Here is a 23,459-nt window from a genome sequence, read left to right as displayed (position 1 = left end):
TGCAGGTAATAAATGTGGAGCAAATGACGTTTTGCTATGCTCAATGAGCAGTGACACTTGCTAAATGGTCGCCTTAACGGCCACGAGGGTCATGTGTCGTTAAGATTACGGAGCATTAAGAAACAATACGTGTAGCTGTAGTAATGGGGTACTGGAGGATGTGGCGTGCCTGAGTAATGCATGGGTGGGGCGTTACAGACCGGTTGTCATTAACAGTTGAAAAGTGGACTGTACGGTGTTAATGGCTCTATCATAGACCATCTACTCCGGAGTTTCCATATTTTATAGTGTGATAGACTGTTGACTGGGAACTTAGAGCGAAGGAACATTAAATTAATGCGATGTGAAATGCACAGAGCTAAACACATGTCAGCAGTAGTTCGGAAATAAAACTCAGTTGTTAAAAATCTTAGCAAAAAGCAGCAAAAAACTTTGCATAGAAGCTACATCACATCACATACAGGGCAATCCGTCCAACTGGTTTTTTCCTCTGAACTACAAAGAACTATAGATGCATGTAAAAAAAAAACCCCAAAAACAAACATTATTTTTGCAACATTTCAGTCCAGGACCGAAGCAGTGGACTGACCACCAGCTGCCTTTATGTACATATTGTAATGAGGCAGAAGAAAGGAAACCCTGTTTTAATTTACATACAGGTGTGTGACGCAAAATCATCAAGTCATTTCCACAGCAACTACCACTAAAGCAAACACAATATGTAATTCAAGACATGCTCCGCTGCTTTTAAGCACACGGGCTTAAATGCTAAGCAACACTTAATCCTGTGGGCTAATTAAAGACGGAGATGGTACACAGATTGCCGTTCCTAAATGCTCTAAAATATCACATTTGCAAACCTATCATCATCATCCTTGGCACTTAGACCTTGATTTGCCGTAGTAATAACTCTCTCGAGAATCAAGGCATCCAGGTGGGATATTATTATGAAGGTAATAATAAGGCGTTTGAGTCATGCTGTTATGAAACGGAGTAAAACTCTCCCTTGGATGTATGGGTGCTTGAGCAAATTGCTGACCTCACTGCAGGAAAGCCAGGGGGGCATTCAAGTGCCTGAGGGAGACATTTAGTGCTGGTTAATGACGACAGCACTGTCATGCTACACTGGCCACTTGGTTGGTACTTGAAGAAGTGTGTGTGTGTGTGTGTGTGTGTGTGTGTGTGTGTGTAATATGCACGTGTGTGTGTGTGATGGGTATAGCGAGTTGAGTGTGGGACACTGCACCACACTGCAGCTGAGTGGAGAACACACAGGAAGGTGGAACGGACGAAGGTCGGGCCTGAAGTGACAGGAAGTGTAGTGGATGCACACACACACACACACACACACACACACACACACACACACACACACACACACACACACACACACACACACACACACACACACACACACACACACACAGATCCATGTACTCAAACAGATGCACAATACATACACAAACAGACAGACGGACAGACACACACACACCTTCCTTCCAGCCAGCACCTCATCTGGGTGATAGCTATTTCAGGAAAGAACACAGCATTAGGACACACACTGCCTCCAGCTCCCCCCCCCCCCTCACCCCCCCTCCCCCACCTCCCCCCTCTCCTCCTCCCCTGCTCCCTCCTTCCTCGTGGCCTTCCCCGTCACCGCTCCTCTCCTTTCTCTTCTGTGTCAGTAATGTACATCTCATCACATCCAAACTGTTTTCCATCTCCATCATTTCCCCAACCTTCCAGCCCTCTTCCTTCCTGTCCTGTCCTGTCTCTTCCCCCCCCCTCCCACACTTGGCTGTGTTGCTTGGCGGACAAGGTTACGGTTAGTTAAAACTGGGCAGCGGTCAGGCCACGGTCGAACTGCAAGACTTTAAACAGATTTAAACTACAACCAGACCAGAGAGCATGTGCAGAGATGGATGGCAGTAATCACAGAGAGGGTGAGGTGGGGAGTGGGAGATGAGGCGGTGGGGGGGGGGGGGGCAACAGAGCTGAGCTGAACTGAAGGGAGAAGAGACGAAATAAGCAAAAGGCGTGAAAAAAAAGCCTTGCTAGGAGAAGTGTGAGAGAGAGTGATGAGAGAGAGGAATGGACTCTGAGAATATGTGTCAGTGTGTTCATGTCTGCCAGATCCAAACAAACACACTAGCATCCATCTCTAGAGAACAGAACCTGTCAGGCCTGCCCTCAAACTATGATTACCAGCCCAGGTTTGTAATGTCCACCAGCTGATGCCGTTACCCAGTTTGGCTTAGGGAGAGACGGCACAACACCTTCTTTAAAGGTCCAAAGCGTCAGCGGCCAGCAGGATCTTTAATCCCTCCACAGTTTAAACACAAGTTTACATAATCCATTTATGAATTTGTGCCTGTGTGTGTTTTCATTATTACAACGCTCACGCAGATAAAACCTCCTCGCAAGAACAGATCAACAAAGAAAATCATGTGAAGAGGGGAAATGCTGCTGATTTTTAATTTAGAACTTCCGATAACAGCTTGTGGAGTTAAGAGATACTTTGCTTTGGAGGATTTTCATATTCTTCGTACTAAAAGTCCTTCAAAGAGTATGATCAGCACAATTAGTTGAGCTCAGGTCACGGATTGTCTTGTAAACAAGTAGAATTAATACAATCTGCTTATCTGTTTCTTTGAGGCTATGTGCAGATTTGATCAAACAGGAACAGCCAGCATTTTAAATCAAGTTTCGATCAACATGCTGCTGAATCCTGACTGGTGCTCGGAAGAACATGACGTGTTTTTCCAGCTGGAATAACCAAAGCTACTTTATCTTTGGCAGGCAAAAGGTGTAAATGTTAAATGACTCACACATAAGCTTATTTGGAAAATATATATTTTGGCATTAATATTTTAGCAAGTTGGAACAATTGGCTTTGTTAAGGGGTATTAACGCAATTATTAATTTATTTATTGAAGTAACCGTGATGATGTTTTCTACTGCGGTTGTGTGCCTCCATTAGCCAGTCAAGCTGCAGCCCTGAACGACGGCAATAAAGAGTTTTTGCAGAACATTATGATGTCACGGTGAAGCTGACCTCTGACAACTTCAAAATGTCATCACTTCATTATTTTATCCTATTAGACATTTGTGTTAAATTGCTTTGTAAGGTCACAGTGACCTTGACCTTCGACCTCTGACCACCACAATCTAATCAGTTCCCCCTAGAGTCCAAGTGAACATTTGTGCCACATGTAATACAATTCCCCCCCGGGCATTACTGAGAATGCAACAAATGGACGGATGGAGGGATATATTAGAGTGTGTGTCTATTATATCATGTTATATTATATCATGTTATTAATTTATAAAATCCATCAATATTTGGATAAGCAGGATAGATTTTTTTTAATTGGGATGCAGCGGCCTCTTGATCCCATAGCAGCCCAGGCAATCAGCCACACACAGGCGAACAAATAATGCTTCAAGAGACAATGTGAGGAAGACAACAGTGTTGCCTCACTGTGGTAAAGGTGGAAATATTCCTTTAAAACTGCACGATTTATGCGGTGCGGAGGGAAAATAGTAAAGGTCAGGGTTTGTTATGCATGTCAACGGGTGAGGGCCATTAAAAATGTGGTGATACTCACTGAATATGTATCACACGGCTCCTGTTAATGTGAATATACTGTATGTGAATATGCATTATACACACATCATCATTAGCCTTAGGGAAGACCTGAACCCTGTGGAGTCCCTCCCTCTGGGCCGGAGGTCTGGAGGTCTGGAGGTCCAACCCTCTGGGGCCAAGGTGAAGAGAAATAAAACTGTGATCACCTGCATCTTCTGCGCCCGCCGCTTGTCTGCTCTCTGGTTCTGGTGATAGATGCGGCTGAAGTTGGACACGATGACGGGGACGGGCAGGGCGATCACCAGCACCCCGCTCAGAGAGCAGATGGAACCAAAGATCTTGCCTGCGATCGTCTTAGGAACCATGTCTCCGTACCTGCCAGAGGTAAAGAGAGAAGACATTTAGTGGCTCGTCCTATTATACATTTAATACAATCTAAGCTAACCCCAACCTTGTACACACACACACACAGCTGACTTGGAGGTCATTCGCATCATGTAAACAGACATATACACATTTGCCCAATTCCAATTCTATTTTTCATCCCTACCCCTACCCCTACCACTACCCCCTAGCCCTTAACCCTTGCCCTTGAAACGGAGCTACAAGGAGTAGGGTTGAAAGTCAACCCCTACGAATTGGGACACCACTTCAACAATCACATCCGTCATCAGTCGTCTCTGCTGCTTTCACATAAGCAGACGTGATGAGCTTTTGCCACAAATCCTCTATTCAAAACCACGTTAACTTAACCCTTTACCGGGCAAGTGACTGTTTTTGGACACTTCCGCACATGTTATATTTCCGCCCCGTGCTCCCCGTCAGTAAGAGCAAGAAACATGTGGTCTTCACCAAGCCAATCAGCAAAGACCAGGCTACATTACGGTATACGTCATCATAGCCTTTGACCAATCAGCAGAGACCAGGAATGCCGCTAACTTTCTCTTTTTTTCGACCGCGGAAAAAGACGCTCAGTCGGCTCGGCTTGCGGTAGTAATTAGATCGATACATCACAACTAATCAAGCTAAGTTGATGACACTCACACATTTTACAGTTGATTAGTTGTGCTAAGTCATGACATAAGTATTGTTTGTGGAGATCTTAGTGAAATGAGTGAAAATACACCATGAAAAATGCAGTGACCATATTTGATCATACGCCCGTTTATGGTAAACACTGAAGTGTCCGTTTTTGGACATTATGCCCTATTCAGGTAACAAACCATATAAGTGCATTTCCCTCACAAATAAGGCAATAAAACTTAGGAAATTGTGTTTTAATGTTGCCTAATGTTTTTATATAACTTAACAGTGATTTAGAGAGAATTTTAGACATTTTGAAGCTATAAATAGTGAATATGAGTGATTTTTCTCAGTTTATGACTTATAAACAGTTGTGTAAAATTCTTTAGATTAATTAATGTTGTCTAAGGTTTTTATATAACCATTCAGTAATTCAGAGAGAATTTTAACTAATTTCAAGACATTTTGAAGCTACAAATAGTGAATATGAGTGACTTTATAATCGTATAAAATACGATATACATATTATTTATACAAATGCTTATATACATATATATTATTATTATTACAATAATATTATAATAATTCCAATTTAAAAGCCATACATGTTCTAAAACTTAATCATTTTTGCACTTTATGTGTTTTTCTTATATTTTCTATACATACACTTCTTGGAATTTTTCTTTACCACAAACGGGCAAGGAACCAAAAATGGTCACTTCGTTGACCTTCAATTTCTACATGAAAATGAAAAATTTTGAAAAATGTCAAAATTGTAATTAAGTTTTGTTATATCCTAGAATAACAATCTAAGGTTGGAATTTTGAATTTCAAAGTATTTCAATGAGTGCCCTATAAAGGGTTAATAAAATAAAATAAAATTTAATGAAGACTGATGATCGGTTCATTGTAAAACATTTATTTATTGATGTAAATGTGGTGATTTCTGTATAGGCTACAGATCCCCCAGGCAGCTGCTCCTGTGTCCAAAACACATGAAGCTTCACTTTTAATTCAAACAAATTAATGCGACAATTGTTACATTTCATCAATGAGACCAGCATTTATCTCCTAAAAAGAATGTAACTACGCGGCGGTAAACCTTTAAAACCCTGCGGGTAAGTTAATTAGCGGTCGTCTTTTCTACCAGGATGACGACGGAGGTTGGCCGGCTGAGCAGCTCTCTGGACGGGTGGTGTCTCTGTGACGAGCCGCTGATCTGCTCCACAGGTGGAGCTTCACTTCTCCCAAAAACATGGGAGCAAACGTCTAAACAGCCTCATGTGGATAAACCGACCGCACATTGGGGATCTAAACAGCTACTTTCTCACATGAAAAAATATTAAAACTTAACAAAATGACGTAATAACAGCGCTACAGTGAGAAATAAAACAGCTGCCGGTTGCCGCAAGATGCATTCTGGGAAACTTGCCATAGCCCTCGGTCCGTAGTGTGCCCCTGAAAAATCTCCGTTTCGAGGGCGAGATAGCCAGACCACTTCCCCCTAACCCTCGTCTGAACCAGAATTGGGACACCACCACCACTTCACGTGAACAAGCAAAACGAAGGGTTAGGGCCGAGGGCTAGGGCTGAGGGGAGAACTGGAATTCACCCATTGAAATTGAAAGTCTTTATTGTCCGCTGCCGTGGAAATTCATCTTTGGCCTCATACAAGATAAAGAGACATAGTAGTAGTCACAAATATTCACAATAAGATACACAAAGACACACAAGACACAAGACACACAAGAGCTTCACACACCTTTCCCGTCTGTTAAAGAGCATAAAAAGATCCAGGTGAGTAAGTAAATAAATAAAAGTAAAATGAGTAATGAGTAGTGAATAAAATAAATAAATAAATAAATAAACAGCTCTCAGTATCAAAGTCACCTGATCCTGGTTGATTCACTCATTTGGTTTAGTAAGACAACTGATGCATACACACACAAACAGCTGCATGATCAGTCAGTCAGTCCTGCACCAGACTTTCATTCTTCTCTTTAGAGTTCTAGTTCTCCATGATGCACGTGTTCATTCCCTACCAGAGTGAAGCCTGACCTACCAACTCGATCCCCCCCCAAAAGGGAGGCTACTACCAAAGCCCCCTCTCTCGCTGAACGGCTCAGTGAAGTCCACTGACTCATTCACTGGGAGCAGATACCATTAACCTTTAGAAAAGGAGGGTGGGAGAGAGGAGGGCATGGTGAATACCACGGATATTTCCCAAAAGTCATTAAGCCCAATTCAATCTGAAATATTTGCAAGTCAAAAGCAACCCCATCTTGGGTTCAAAGACAGACAACGCAATTGTAATAACTGTATTATAAATCTCTCGTTTTCCAAGGTAGAGGCCAAACTGCAGGAATCATCAGTGGGGGTAAAAGATGGACGGGAAGAAATTCAAATGCTAAAAGAGCACGACTTAAGTTGGCAAAGCAACCTTTATTTCTAATGGTGTTCATTTCTTATTCATGAATAAAAAGAGCAGGTAATTTGTTCTTGTTTTCCAGCTAAACAAGAAGTTCCACTGAATTTATTAGAGCTGACTCCAAGTCAGACTACAAAAAACCCCTGATAGAAATAGCCCTTAAGCATCCAGCACAAATATACAATTATGTAAAGAGTGAACGTGGTAAAGATTTCTGGTGTTTACGTCAGGGTAAGGACACACTTAACATTTGTTCTTCATTTTGAGTTAGAGCAGTTATTCAGTCTTTTATAATAAAAATAATAGCTTTTCACAGAGAATAACCTCCTCAAAGTTACAAACAACAACTTTTCCTTTGTATTCATTCAATTCATTTAACACATAAAGAAACAGCCTCACTACAGCAGTAGTTGTGCTTGTTGTTTTTTGTTAGACAAATTGTTAAACTTTTACGTCTTCACCATAGAAATTCACCAAAAATATCCTCATCTCAAACTGTACGATTACTCCACAGCACAAGTGCTAAGACAAGTTAGTGTGTGCACATTACAGATTCCCTTGGGTAAAGAGACAAATGAGTTAATGATTCATGGACACACTCATCTGTGAAGATATCTTTTGCAAATTTGCCGTTTGGCGCGGCCCTCAGAGGCTGAGAGGAAGAAGTGGCAGCAGAGGCAAAGCCGGGAAGACAGCGGCAAAATGTTGCAAAGGGAATCTGTCTCGTCTCTGCCTCGTCACACTCAGCCTGTAGGGAGCGACGTGGCGTGGCACAAACACTGAAAACTGAGCGATGTAGCGGTGTCAGGGAGCTGCACTGTGAATACACCACACATAGGTGGAATTACACAGGTTAAGCTTTGTGCTCATGAGCTCATGCACAGAACTAACCCCCCAACACACACACACTATACACAAAATACACAAAGCACACACTCAAATATGGTTTTGAGTGTGTGCTCAAGTTTTCATATACTAGCAGTTTCAAACAGAGTTACTCAAATACTGCACATGTACATAAACAAGCATCTGACCTACTTGTATTATACTTAAACATCTTTCTGGATACATTTACTCCACTACAATTCAGACAACGTAAATACATTTTACTTCCCTGGCATCTATAATTACTGTATAAAAAGCTATGATGAGCACATAAAACACAATGTGCTGTATACGGTAAATTAAACCACCCAAAAGTAGATAAAATGGGTAATTGCCTCTAGTGTAGCCTGCTACAGCATTACAATGCTGCTTACATGTTAATGCATCAGTGGTAATAATGCAAGTTTATCCTGAATAATATGTTGTTTACACTTCCAACCTCATTATTTTTGACAAGACTTACAGCACATCGTTAAATACAAGTTTGAACACGGGTTTTTACTTGTAATGTTGTATTTTTACATGCTGGTATTCGTATTCATACCCAAGTAAAAGATCAGAATACCTTCTCCAAAACACTAACCCGATGCCTGAACATTTTGAAATTCAATTACATTACAATACAAACCATGTACAAAGCCAAAAATAAACTTCTTCCTCCAGATATCCAGAATCTGTTTAAAATGAAGGATTCCAGTTCTAACCTGAGAAGACCACTATTATTTGAGAAACCAAAGACTCAAACTACTGTAAAAAATCACTGTCTTTCTGTTAGAGGGGTTAACATCTGGAATAATTGTCCTGAAAATATTAAATTATGCTGTACTCTAGTCAGCTTTAAAAAACTTTATAAGAACAACATAATTTCTCGTTACAGTATGGAAAATTAAGTTAAATGATTTTGTACTATTTTGGGTTATGCGCTGTGTACAATTCTTTATTTTGTTGTGATCAGAAATTTAAGTGTACTGATTAATTTCAAATGTCTGTGATCTGATCCTTTTGTATTAATACGTATATATATATATATATATATATATATATATAATTTTATTTTATTTTAATTTTTTAAGGTAGAATGGGTAGGGGTATATAAGCTTTGGCTTCAACCTACACCCTTTCGGTTATATAAGCTTGATATACCGAAATAAATTCATTCATTCATTCATTCAAGACTTACGGCACATCGTTAAATACAAGTTTGAACACGGGTTTTACTTGTAATGTTGTATTTTTACATGCTGGTATTCGTATTCATACCCAAGTAAAAGATCAGAATACCTTCTCCAAAACACATGCATACAGTAAATAAACTCTGTGGTATACTTTTCTTTTCTCCTGAGTTTCCTTATTTCCAGTCATCTTTTATCAATGCTACAAGCCAGTCTGTGACAGATGGAACAACACATTTTCACATGGATACTAACAACACAAGGATGGGATAGCAGTTGGCATCGGTTCCCTGATGCATCTGTAACGTATATTACAGGCCCCTATGGACGTGGCGGAGCACGCATCTAGTCAATCAACCCACTGCTGCTGCCAGGCACGCATGCATATGCAAAACCCGACTCATACATACACAAGCAGGCAGTACATCCCAGCCTTCACTTGTGGACTTTCCAAACTTCAGTCAGGTATATCACAATCCTCGCAAAACAAGATTCAAAAACAAAAATCTCAAATGTCAGTTGCTGTGTTATTTGGATCGTGTTTTTTAAGCAGTATGTTCCGCAGCAAGGAAATGAGAGTGAGGCTGTTTGTGTAGTAATGACATTCAGCAGCAAATGTGAAATGTACTTCCAAGTCTGGCAGACATCTAGAAACATGTAGCTCGATAGCAGTCGTCAGATTCATTCAGTTTGACAGATCACAGAAAGGAGCACTGGCTGTTATTTGACGACTCAGCACACACACACACTTCCCTGGAGGCTCTCTCCATAAATGAACAATAATCTGCTAAAGAAGCTGTCGTCATGATCGTCCTTTTAGAAACTAATGAAGCACTTCTGTCACAGATCGCTGGAGATAAAAAAAACAACAAAACAAAACAAAAACACAGAATAGTAACATAAACCACAAAAAGAAAAACCATTCAGTTCATTGTGGAGAAGGAGATGAAACAAGAGATGGAACTTTATACTCATTAGTCACACTTTTCTGCAAATACAAGCTCAATACGAACCCATTTAAGTGGAGCGTGTTTTTTTGCATCAACAAAGCAAAGCACTGCCCACACACAGCGAAGCACTGGTCCACAGCCATAAGTGAGAATATACTTACAGAGAGCATTCATCCTCTCTTCCAAGAACTTTAATGGCCTTTCTACCCAAATTAGGCAATAACAATCCCATCAGTGGTACAAAGGCCCTATCACTACAAAACATTTCATCTCCTCCCCTCTTCAGAAGATGTTTCCATTAGGAGGAATGAAAAGCTAATCATATTCATCTGCAAGCGTTCTTTAATGGGATCCTATCAGATTGTCTGATAGAGGCCCCTCTCTCCTAATACTACAGTCAATTTGCCGCTCCCATTTAGTCAAGCTGGTCTGTCTCTGATGATACCATCTTTGAGCCATTATACATAGCACAGAGATAGGACTAAGCTTGCACACATTAAAAAAAAAAAAAAGTTGTAGTAAGTGGTGGTGCATGTGTGTGCATGTGATAAGACAGGTTAGATGTAATTTCTCTCCCCCGCTGTCTGGATTAATGGCGGGGCCATTTCTACCTTTAAGACAGCACTGAAGGTGGGAAATGAGGTGGAGGTAAAAGGCTCAGAGAGGAAGAAGATGGATAAGCAGTGAAAGGAAGTCGCCTATAGTGGAGGGTGAGATATTCTCTCAGCAGATGCATCACGCCCAAAGGTTTGTCTTCACACTCCATCAACCACTGCCCTCCCCTCTTTCTCACACACACTCACTGACAACCACAAGTTTGTTGTATGTCCTATATGTTTATACACAAACACAAACACACACACACACACACACTGGTCAGGTGTGCAGGTCAGTCCTCGGTCAGGGATGTCACATCCCATCATAGGACAGCCAGGTCTCTGCGGGTTATATTAATAAAGTCTAGGAAGGATAGATGGGAGGTTACTGAGTAGGACTGAGTGCTCTTGTGAGGGTGTGTGTGTGTGTGTGTGCTTATCAGAGATGGTCTGAGCGCTGACACACACACACAGATTTGTGATGATGGCAGGTCATGTCATGTCAGGTTGAGAGAGCAGCTCAGCGCCAGCATACAGGTGTAACACAATATACCAAGTAGGAAAATGGCCTAATCCCATGATGGGATGGACAAACAATCTTTATACAAATAACATAAATGCATTGCATACTGTGTACAATAAATGAATAGAATTCCCATATTCTCTTTATTGCATGGTTATACTAAAAAAAAACATCAACACAATAAGCTCATGATGAACTGTTCGGAGCTGAGTCACAGAGCAAATATTGGTTGCTGGAATTTGTTTCCACTTTGTGGATCATAAACTGCTGTGTGTGTGTGTGTGTGCAGCAAGATCACAATGCCATATTTATTGATAGGTTCAAGAAAGGAAGAGTTTCTATTATGAAAGGGAGAGGGGAGCGGGGGGTGGAAGGGGAGCGGGGGGAGAAGATGGAGGGGGAGGCAGGACAGATACATAAGAAGTGTTGAGGGCTGAGTTTCCATTTACAGACCAAATCCCTGGTGATTCCTCTGCAATTTTCCTCCATTCCCTTCAGATACAGCCTAAGTGATTCTGTTTGGACCACAATCCCTTGCGGTTGATTGACCCCTCCCCCCCCGGCAGTGTATTCAGTATTAGTGAGCAGGTTTGTGTGCCTGGCGTATGTGTGACATTTACGTTTGTGTGTGTGTGTGCCTGTGTGTGCCTACAAACTAGAGCTGAACAGACAAGAAAAAAATAAGAAAAAACAACACTGAGCAAGGAAGCTTAAAGAGCTTACTGTGTAGTTCCCCTTAGGAAGATTAAAAATGTAGCAAATATAAACATATGTTTAGATAGGTCGTTAATTATTCAGGGGTAATGGAAAATATGAAAAAGGGTCATGATAAAAACATATGACTGTAGAAACAGTGGAGAGTGAGACTGTGGATCACTGCACTGAAGCTGAATCTTAAATGACCCGGTTTGTTTTAAACTACTCATATAAATGCACATTTAAAAACATTTAGAGCTGAATATTAATGTTAATTAATTAGTCAATTATCTATATTGACTTTATTTGTATTCGTTATTTTTTTCCTAAGTATATTTTTTGGGCTTTTTGCCTTTAATTGACAGGTTAGTTGAGAGAGACAGGAAATGGGGAGGCAGAGAGAGGGGGAATGACACGCAGCAAAGGGCCATCCGATGCTGGATTCGAACCAGGACCAGCTGCAGAGAGGACTCTGCACATGGGGCACCTGCTCTACCCACTGAGCTAAACGGCGCCCCCTATCTGCCATTTTTTCAGGGGGAAAAAACTGAGCATTCCCTGGTGCTTCTCCAACAGCAGGTTGCTTCTTTGTCTATTTTATATAAGCTTGAACTCTGGTCTGATCAAATTAAAAGCTAAAAATGAACAAAATATAATCACAGAGAATGATACTTATTTGCAACTAAGTTCTATTATAAGCACAAGTAGGAAAGATATTAAGAGAAACACACAATGGCTGCATATGTCACATGTCAAAACACCCACAACTATTGTTTTCTATGCAAGCCCACACGCAGGCGAGGCCTTGACGCTTGTCAGTGCAGGTTCAATCATCAGTGTACGCCACTGAGCAGCTTGCGCTCCAGTGTCTCACTCAGCCGAGGATCGAACCGCTAACTCTGTGATTAATAAACAACAGCTCGACCTGTTGAGCCACGGCCACCCTGTTGTCCGGGGCGGACGATTGGCACTTCACTGTGCACCACTGTGCGCGCATCAAATGAGGCAATATGATGCGACACAGGCGGTGAGTGTCGCTCTGAGCTCTGTTATATCGAAGGAAAAGTGTTTTGTTGAGCTCAGACCCCATTTGTCCACTTGAAACTATTGTGAATAGAGTATTTTCTCCCACCGCAGCCTTTGGTTTACAGCAGGTTGAGAGAGCTGGGACCTTTCAGCACCATGGAGAGCTACCCCAACTCTCATCTGTAGCATGTCCTATCTCTCTCTCTCTCTCTCTCTCTCTCTCACTCTCTCTCTCACACACACACACACACACACACACACACTCTTCACACTGCTGAAAACCAACATCTGCCTGCACCGCACTTTGCAGCTTCTTTGTTGACTGCTTTGTTAGCAGCTTTGTGGGCAACAGAGAAATGTTTTGAGAAAAAAAGGTGTCACATAGTAGACGCTTAACATCTGTGCTCCATAATTAAAGGCTAGGGCTCAATGTGTAGTTTAAATATATTAAAATATCAGTGCATACTATTTTAGGATTTGGCAAGTGAATGCAACATAACATAACACAACATAAAACAATGACTCACACTATTTTACTGTCGTGCACACAGACAGACCTTTTCATGTAGCCTACTGCTTGCAACACTCCTAGAATTTGAAATCAGTCAATTTGAAATATATACTATTAGTTTTCTATGACAAAGTTAACAGATGAACATATTGACATACCATAATAAACAAAATCAATGTAATAAGTCATAGCTGCTCCAATAAGTGACATAAACAGTGTCATCTTGATGCAGTCTAAACTGTTCAGTGTCCTATTAAGAGCAAAGAAAGTAGACTTATTTCAGCACATCTGACAAACCATATCCACAGCTGGGGTTGATTTTGAAATATACATGTGTTACAACAGAGGCCATAAATATGACGCCTCATAAAAATATCCATAAGTGGTAGTTGAGTTCCATTTTTATTGGGAACCTGTCACAGGCCAATGATGCTTGGCTCTTTTGGGTTCAGCGGAGTGAAAGATTGTCTCTCCAGGCCTCTAACTCTCAACCATTCATCCACCTGTACTCTCATCTGACATTTCATGGCCAGTCACTCAGATGGAAGTAACTCTGATGACACATTGCTCTTCAGGGATGGGACAACCATCTAAAACCGCCCCCACAAATGTCACCGCAGGAAAGCAAGAAATAAGGAGGGCTCGGAACAACAGGTTGGGGAAGAGACAGGTAGTCGGTATGAGGAGGAAAAAGACAAAGGAAAAGAACAAAAAGATGACATAACAGGACGGCCGAGGAGAGATTCAGATAGTGTCAATGCTAATGTGTAGAGGTAGAATATACCTCAAAAGACTTCTTAATGTGGATTAAATCAGATATACTGGAGCTACAATAATCTCAGCTCTCCCTTAAGGCAGCTCAATACTGACACGACCTCTGTTTGTGGAGCTGGACAGAGACTCCGCTACAGAAAACGGACTCGTTAACAAGTGCACCTATTGGAAAAAATGAAGAAAGATTAAAAATAGTCTTCCTGAATGATCCTCATTGGAAAAGCAACATACAAACTTTGTGGTTGTATGGATAGTGTAAGTAGGCAACAGTGACCTTTGACACAAAATAAGCTATTGAATAACAAGAAAAGATTTAATAGTCGCACCTTGCAGCACTCACTGCAGGTGTCAAGGTTACAGAAATAAACTCAATAAAAATTATAAATGTGGTTTTCGTAACAAGAGCAGAAGAAAGTCCAGTATACAGACCTTTCCTGGAATGGCACGTTAATTGCATCAGTGACCTTGTTTTGAACATCTCTACAATACTGGATATTAGAAAAGGTGGGAACAAAGAGCCAAGAGCTGAAATCTAAAATCCGAACTGTGGAAATGACAGAAAAATGTTCCCGGGAGCTGCCTTTATAGGTTCTCTTATAGCTCCTCCAATACATTGTCTGTCATTCACCTCTACGTAATATCGCCGTTAACCACCAGCTATCATCTACAGGAGAGAAAGGCTACAGTAACTTATTGTCTTCATTGTATTGTGGGTGGGTCATCAGGACCTGAGAGATACCGTACGCCTGCAATGAATCATTGTATCGCTGCGATGTAAAGGACTTCCCATGCATTTACTCTGTGAATGAAAGGGCATAACAAAAGTGCTATGACAGCATTTCAGCTTCAACTCCAATCGCTCACGTGGGGGACATTTAATTACAACCGCCGTTGCATTATCTGCATTGCTATTTACTGTATGCACTTGCTGAATGCTTATAGGTTGCAACATAAAACCTACATTTGTTCTTGCTCTGTACTGTTGGTATTTGCTGTTGGAGCTCTGTTTCCTCTTCCAGAACACACAGCGAACCATCTGCACTTGATGGTCATAAAATTAGTGCACAAAACTGTCTCTTATGAGTCATAAACTAAGTGGAAACACTATCAACCACCTGGTAATTGGCTGGATTATCTGCAAAAATCTCACATACAGTGCTAAACTGTAGTGGTTGGTGTTTTCTTTTCTTTCTTTCTTTCTTTTTTTAAATTTTTTAAAAATCCACACACAAAAGCTGCCAGAACTTTTCGACTATGGGAAAATCCAATTTCTTCGTCTCCCAGTGTGCACTGTGAGGCAGGCATAGTATAGGTCATTTCCTCATTTACATTTGTCAAGTGATGAGAAGGGAATGGGGGAAAGAAACACATAGATAAGTTGATAAAGTGAGGGGCATTACTCTCACACTGCACTGCACACAGAGGAAAGGTCATTATCATCACTCACTTCACAACCAATCGCACAGTGAATCACACTGAGAGATCGCTGCCACTTCTCCGTAACACACATTCACTTTGCTACATTATGACTCGGACTAGAGCAACTTTGACACTTTGCCGAGTTGCATGGCAGCACTTACTTTTCACAGTATTTATTTCGTATTAACACAACTAAAGAGGAAATGCTTGATCTGGATTGGTCTGCTTTGTATTCAGGTAATGTAATCTCCATCACTGTGCTAAATGATCATTCTAGATAGGCATTGGCCATTGTCGTGGTAACAGCAAGTCCATACATTTTTTCTTTTTTAATTATTTTTTTTAAAGAAACACAACAGAGTTGAAGTTACACACATTTCACATTGCCTTTTTCATTTTTTCTCCCCAATACCCAAAACAACCCCAGGGCTACCACAAGAGAGACTATAGTAGGTCCATTTAATATTAGGTGCATAATTTACCCTGAGGCTGACAATATAATGCTAACACTCAGTTTGACTTTGTATGTAGATATAAATACATTTATTTAATTGTTTTTAAGTGCTTGGCAAGTGACCATACAAGCAGGATAACGACTGTGTGTCCTAATGCAATGCGCTTTTGCACTGATGTTGTGTGTGTGCACGTTGTTTTAATAACCATGTTGCTTTTAGTGGTTTACCGCTCCATAATCTAAGATCACATCAGTCTCACCATCTAAAATCATAAACATTTAATCTAGCAACAGTAGTTTATCAACTTGTTTTAAGAAACGTTAACTTCTGCTAAGTCATCTTTTTTTTTTTTAAGATATACTTTCATTTCACTTATAATTTGTCTGAGACAGATAATAAGGGATATAGAAGCAGCTATAATCAATGATTTTATATTGTCCCATCACTAATTCTCCTCAGCTCTGTTCACCTTTATTCTGCCTTTCAGCTCACCGTTTCAATTTTCTGTCCCTCTACTTTACTTTATTTCTTCGTTGTCACTGCTCTCACCAACCGTGAAAAAGCTCTGATAAACCTGCCTCCTCTGGAACGAGTTGTTACTGATAAACAACGGAGCATTTAGCATGTTAAGAGTCGGAGATTTCCCTCAGGAGGTGGTAAAGACCAAACACAGAGCGAAAAGGGGAACATCTCCTTTAGAGACACAGGGACAGACACACACTGATGTTGCTGTGTATCCGTCACAGGTGTTAATAGTTTAACTGTTTGCCAGCTTGGTCACGTTTATTTAAAGAGTGAAAATGAGTCAGGGTTGTGTTTACAGCTTGTTCCTGCAGGGTTAAGGTTTAACTTTACATCTATCTAAGTCATGTACATTGATTAACAGGTTGTAACTCTCAGCAACTGGTGGTCGGCACTTTGCTCCACTCATGCGTCACCCCATTGCTCAAATTCAACATTTTGTGCTGTGGAAACTAAAGCAGAGCCAAACCAAGCTTCTAACCATCACTTTACAAACCCTTGTGATCTTACAGATGTTATTTTCCGCAGGAATCCCATTAAGGGCGTGAGCACGCTCACTTTCCAGGATGTCAGTGAATAATAGCCAGGGACACTGTTACAAGCTTTGCTCATTTATGTGTGAACGGGTGTGTGTGTGTGTGCCTTTCTTTGTAATTAGCGATTACCAGAGAGCTATCACGAGAACGCTTCAGTGACTCCACTTCCAAGAGTAACCAGGAAGTGCAAACACAATTACCAGAAGAGAAGGAGCATAACAACATTTAAATATGAATTACATCTGAGATAGGAAAGTCCCTAAAGCTAGCACTACTCACCGCCTGGGCACTGCTGCTACTTCACAGGGAAAAAAAAAAAAAAAGCAATGCCATTAACACGTTTGTGCATCTGCCTGTGTGCATGTCGATGTGCACATGGTATTTTTTAATGCATGTGAGTCAGTGTGCTTATGTACACAGTCCTGATAGTGAGCATATCTCTCTGAGTGCTGAGATACTTTCAAGCTCCAGAGGGCAGATAGGAGCGGATGTATGGGTAAAAACAGTAATGGCTGTTGGTAATTGAAACAGGAACCCATCTATCTCTGTGAGCCCGGGAACACGGAGCAACGTGTCGGCGCGGCGGAGGAGAAGAGGAGAGAGGTTGAGGAGCTGGGGCATGGTTACGTGGTTCAGTTAAGCTGCTAACAAGAACTAACAGCTCTCGGTAAAAAAAAAAAACATGAAACTCTGGGGAGATGTTTGAATTCTGAGATTGATCTATTTTGCTGGGTGTAAGACAGAATCAAAACAAAATTTAGGCACATACACAACATGCCTTTCACTTGGGAAACAAGGAGAGAAAACAAAGACAGCAATTACAAAAGCCTGGAACACAAATAGAGCCCAGATGATGTATCAGATTCTTTTTAAAACGCCTGATTATGATTGATATGCTGAGTTACATTAATGGTAGAAGGTATGCAAAATGAAATATGTATGTGTATGTTTTTAGAGGCCAGGTTTGAACTGTTGAATGTTGAACTCAGAATAAACAGTAACCACTTCGGGAACTTAACTTCATCCAGAACTATTACTGGCTTCACATTTCAATAGTTTTAAGACCAAATACCTGCTTAGCTAACGCCATCAGCCTCAGCTTTATGTAAAGTACCAATTATGACATGTGGGTAGATGCTAGCCTGCTTCAGTGAGACGATGAGGAAACTAGAAGCTAATCACCGGCATGTAAACAATGTGTGTTAGCATGCTGATGTTGGTATTTAGGTCAAAGCCAAGTAAAGCCTCGCATAGCTGCTAGCATGGCTGAAGACTCTTAATCTTGTTTCAGCACTTCACCCTCATTTTTCCTGTTTCAATTTAATTAGAGTTACACCTTTGCTCATTTAATTTTCAAGCTATTCCCCTTATTTTTTTATAATAGTGAAAATCCAGAAGAAAAACGCTTGGGGGAGGAGTTTTTTTTTCTTAATTCCCCTACTTTTCACCTGTGCCTGTGTGTGTTTGTGTGTGTGTGTGTGTGTGTGTGTGTGTGTGTGTGTGTGTGTGCATGCGTGTGCATGAGAGAAAGAGATAAGTTTCAATGTCCAAGAGGAAACCCAAGCTGTGCTGGTTTATCTGCCTCAGTAACAAGACAAGCTGTTGTTGTGTACCTGCAGCAGGTCCACGACCAACACACTACATCTAAAACACAACACACCGAAATTATAAAGTGTAATTCAGTTTGAGCTCCTTTGATCTAACTGCAATCTGCCCTTTGTGTTTCTGTTACATCTTTTTTTTACACACAGCTCCCAGTTCACTCCAGCTCGTCCATGCCCTCCCTACGCTTGACCCCTGCTGGGAAACAATATTCAGAGATGAAAAGAAGTGAGGCTGTGTGGCAAGATAAGACCGCAGCTGTGAGGAGGGAGGACGAGAAAGGTCACAGCCCAGGAGGTCAGGGGTCATCTCCACTCTGCAGCGTGCACGCCGTCCTAACAGCAAGGTGACCGACTGGCTGCTTCCCAGTACACATCTCACACAGGGATCAAAGCCAAGAAAGAACAGAGAGAGAAAAGAGAAAAAAAAAGAAATTCAATAAAGGTAGGGAAAGGCAAAATGTGGAAAAACAGTCTGCAGTGAGGAGGAAACAAAAGGTTTGTGTATGTGTGCGGCGTGCGGGGGAGTGGTGGTGGTGGTGGTGGTGTGGGATTGGAGGGTGACCCCTGTGGAGAGACAAACACCAAATGAGACAGAGGGAGGGAAGATAAATTGATAGAAAACGGGAAAGGAAAGAGTAAAGCACATTTCAGGATGTCAAATCTATTCTGCCTCCCGTCCAGGTCACGGTGATTGCATTTGTTTAACTTCACCAGACCATTACCTCCCATCGCACAGCTGGGATGTGTGTGCATGTGTGTTTGCGCATGTGGTTTTCCTGTTATTCTGTGTGAGTTTCTCTGTGTGTGTGTGTCTGACATGTTTGTGTGAGTTTTCTTTTTCATGTTGTTATTTCTTGTTTCTTGCGCTTTTCATGCGACTGTAACACACTGACATAAATTCAGCCGTGATGCTGTTATTATTATTATATTTCCACAGATTTTTCTTCCTCCCCTGGTTGAGCTCTCTGCTGGGGAGCTACTTGCCAGATTTTCACAGCTCAGTCCAATGTCAGGGTGTCAATAAGTAGCCAAATGTGCCAACAAACTCAATAGAAGAAATGTTTCCCTGGCGGTGCAGCGGGTCTAGAATGATTGACTTGACTAAAGTATTGAACTATTGAACTTTTTCTCCCAAAAGGAGATGTAAATTAATTAAGCTGTGGTCCGCTGCTCGTGCCTGCGCTCCCATGTGACTCCTCAGGTGAAACTATTCTCCATGTTACACATCCTGTTGCTCACGGACTCTGCTGATTAAATTATCGCTTCTCAAGTCAATTAAAACAGATCCATAAAAGCGACCCCAGTGTGAGAGGGATGGAAATAAGTAAATTGTGCACATGGAGGCCTCTCTCTCTCTCTCTCTCTCTCTCTCTCTCTCTTTCTGTGTGTGTGTGTTTGAGTCTTTGCTGCGTGTCCCTCATTTTACATATTCGCATGAATTCCTAAATACTTGTGCCTCTGGTCTTTGATGCTGCCTGTTGTCATGGGGACCTTGTGAGCGCAGCAGCGGTGAGCAGCATGCAGAGTGCCATGCCACTGTGGTTAAAAGGGTTACATTAACATCAGAGACAGGTTACATTAGAGCCAGGCTACATTACCCATTAGTGGAAGCAAAACACATTTGTGGTAGCAAGGCCGGCTTGGTTAGCATTTAGTGCTAATCTTATGAGAGTTGAACACTGGGCCCGTACGTAAGTGTAATCCATACTCCACTACAACTGGATCTGAGAGCCACAACTTTAGAGGCACTTTTCTTTTTCTTTTTTTTCTGTGTGTGATGTACAGCTTCAAAACTACAAAAGAAATAAATAAAAAATGTATTTCACTTCACACAGTGGACGAATATCCAACAGGGGTCGATTTCACTCCACTCCACTGAATTCAGGGCAGAGCAGGAGTTGATACACACAATTTGCTGCTCATCTCTCCTTGAATCAAAGATGTCTCTGTCAGATTGTTTATCTGCGGCCAAGAATATTGGCTCACTGCAGTCCGAGCTTATCACACAGTGTTTTACGCTGCCTGACTTATTGACTGTGGACATAGCCAACATGGCTCTTCTCATCAGTGTCCGGCATAATGGCAGCATCGACTGTACTGATCTATGACCAAGTCTGATGGAGAGGCGGTCAATACGGCTAACTAGAGCTGGCTTGTGTCTCTAAATCTGCTTGGGGTTGGTCAATATGCTGTCGAGTCGGAGCGCTGGAGATAACAACATGTCATCTCAACTTGACATCTCTATTCATGAAAAGTTAACAGAGTAAACTAAAACTAATGACTGCTCTTAAATGGACATGCAGCGCCCAAAATGCTGTAATGCATACTACTAGATGCAAGAGGGCTAAGAAAACAAGCATACGCTGCTCTTCAAAGATTTAAAAACGTGTTTCTACTGAAATATAAACATTTCAAGTCCAGTAAATGGTCAAAAAAGATAAGAGGGGAAAAAGGAATACTATAGCTCAGCAAAAACTGAAAAATCATGCAAAAAACAGACTATTTTACTACAGTTTTCCAGCAGCAATGAAATACATAAAACCTTGAACTTTAATACAAACAACTACAGATGCCCACCGTTTATGTTGAACATACACCCTCTGATGCATTATTACCACAACACTCAACTGCAGGAGGTTGCATTCTACTGTTTATGTGGTGAGAAAAAAGTGGCAAAGGAAGCCTGACTGTTTCTTCAGGGTTTTAATGCAACAGTAAGACAATGTCAATGTCCAAATCATTAAAGTAAGAAGAAGACCAGCAGCACAGTATCCAGACCTGAACCCCGTGGAGCTGGTTTCAGAGGAACTGGACAGAAGGTGAAAGCAGAGCAAACTACAAGTGAAATACATCTGTGAGGATTTCTGTAACAGTGTTGAAATGAACTGTCTGAACAATAGATGATTTCCACTGCAGAAAGAATGTAAGGGTGACGTTTGGCTGCTGGACGGGTCTAACACTTGGATTCAATTTAGTTCAACATGTTTAAATGTCTAACTGTTTACATTTTCGATGCTTTCATTTCAGAAACACTGAGCTCTTCAATTATGTAAATGTAGATAACAGCTGGAGACACTGATGTGTTCTAAAACTTTTGACCAGTCATGTACAAACATCAATATTCTCCCAAACCAACCGTGGCAACGGTTAACAACAACAGTCAGCCTGTCAGCATGGATCAGTGTTTGTGGATGAAGGTAGCTGTCTGGATGTGTGTGTTAGTGGAGAAAAGTAGGCTGCAAGAGAAACTAGGGCATCACCGAGACTCAGGAGAGGTGTCTCGAGCCCAGCCTCCTGTCCTATTTCACTGCCTGGCGAGACTGGCATGTGTGTTTGGTGTGTGTGTGTGTGTGTGTGTGTGTGTGTGTATGCGTGTGTGTGTGTGTGTGTGTGTGTTTGTGCATGTGTGTGTGTGATTCAGCAGAGGGTGCACCTTGGGCAGTCAAGGGAAAGCTTCAGGCACAGGAGGCAGAGAGATAACAGGTGAGCTCCGGGGAGGCTACCAGTGGGAGAGAGGAGGCCCAGTGACAGGCCTCTTTGCTGGGGTGGAATGGATGTGCAGAAGCCCCCAGGGCACAGACCAAATGTCAGACAGTCTGTGCACACATATTGGAAAACTGCTCTGAGCTTTATTGGAATTTGTCACCTGTGTGTGTGTGTGTGTGTGTGTGTACGTGCATGTGTGTGCGTGCGTATACTCAAACTGGGCAAGATGACTCACAACAGGAAAGAGAGCTGAACAAGGCAGCACAGACAGGTGGGGGAAGTGTGCATGTAGGTGTTTTTGTTTGGCTGTGTGGGTGCAAGAAATAAGCTGTCGAGTGTCACTGTAAATATATGCTGTACAGTTTCACAAGTGTGCACTATACGGCACACACTGTGCTCCCACACCCATGCATTAATCCTCCCACACCCATATACTGTACATGTATACACACACATGCATGCAACCACGCAATATTTACTGTGCTACGGCAGACATTATTTATCCACAAGTCCCCGTTCTGGGCCCCTCTGGAGCTTTGCAGCACATCACTAATTCATCTCTGGCATTTCCCCCATTGCTAAGTAAGGGCAGCCTTTGAACTGACATGCTGGCCCTTTAGTGCTGGGCCAAGTTACATCTCAGCTCCCTCTGTAAGCCTATATCCAGGTAGGGTTCATCCCACACTGCAACTCTACCCTTAAATGACCGGCCCCTTGTTATCCAATCAGAATAGAAATGTAGGTTAATGTGCGAATCGTGCACACGTATTTGATCTTTGACCGCGCCGCTGTCGCAGCGGTGTCGTCAGCAGAACGAAGTCAGCAGAGTGTGGGTGTAGTGTCGGGTTGCCAGGTTAGGTTTTGATGGGAGAATTAGCTGGTCATGTATCCTGACATGTAATGAGGGCTGGGTTAGTGTTACAGTTACCTGTGTAGAAACAACTGTGGCTACAACAGACTGCAGCTTAACTGTACGTGACCCCAGGGCCGAGGTTTACATCTGTGGTGGTGGTGGTGGTGTTATTCTGCATGGAAACACATCAACAACTGCTAAACATCACCACATAGCCATACAGTACATCTTTTGAATGCAGCGATAAAAAAAAAATACACTTCATGAGCTGCTGACTTATCGTCTGTCAAAACAGTGACCAAACCATGTAGTGTGGCATAGAGAGGCTGTTTGAGCTGACCCACTCTAACATTTCATGTATTGATTCTGTCTGATTGTGCTTTGACTGATCTGAGAGAGAGAGAGAGAGAG

At 41.8% G+C, this 23,459-nt stretch overlaps 1 protein-coding gene across 3 annotated transcripts in view; it reads right to left on the bottom strand.

Moving 5' to 3' along the window:
• The window catches only part of kcnd3 (potassium voltage-gated channel, Shal-related subfamily, member 3), a 104,873-nt gene that overhangs the window by 15,639 nt on the left and 65,775 nt on the right, over window positions 1-23,459 (bottom strand). For all 3 annotated transcript variants that reach the window (XM_085782172.1, XM_085782174.1, XM_085782175.1), the window contains exon 3: window positions 3,796-3,964. In XM_085782172.1, the coding sequence (XP_085638298.1) occupies window positions 3,796-3,964 (169 nt within the window). The remainder of the gene's footprint in view (window positions 1-3,795; window positions 3,965-23,459) is intronic.

This window comes from Trachurus japonicus, chromosome 7 (genome assembly GCF_045865225.1).
Source record: "Trachurus japonicus isolate A0001 chromosome 7, Traja_1.0".
NCBI lineage: Eukaryota > Metazoa > Chordata > Actinopteri > Carangiformes > Carangidae > Trachurus > Trachurus japonicus.
The sequence above is the reverse complement of the archived record's forward strand: the minus strand, read 5'-3'. Positions and strand labels throughout refer to the sequence as shown.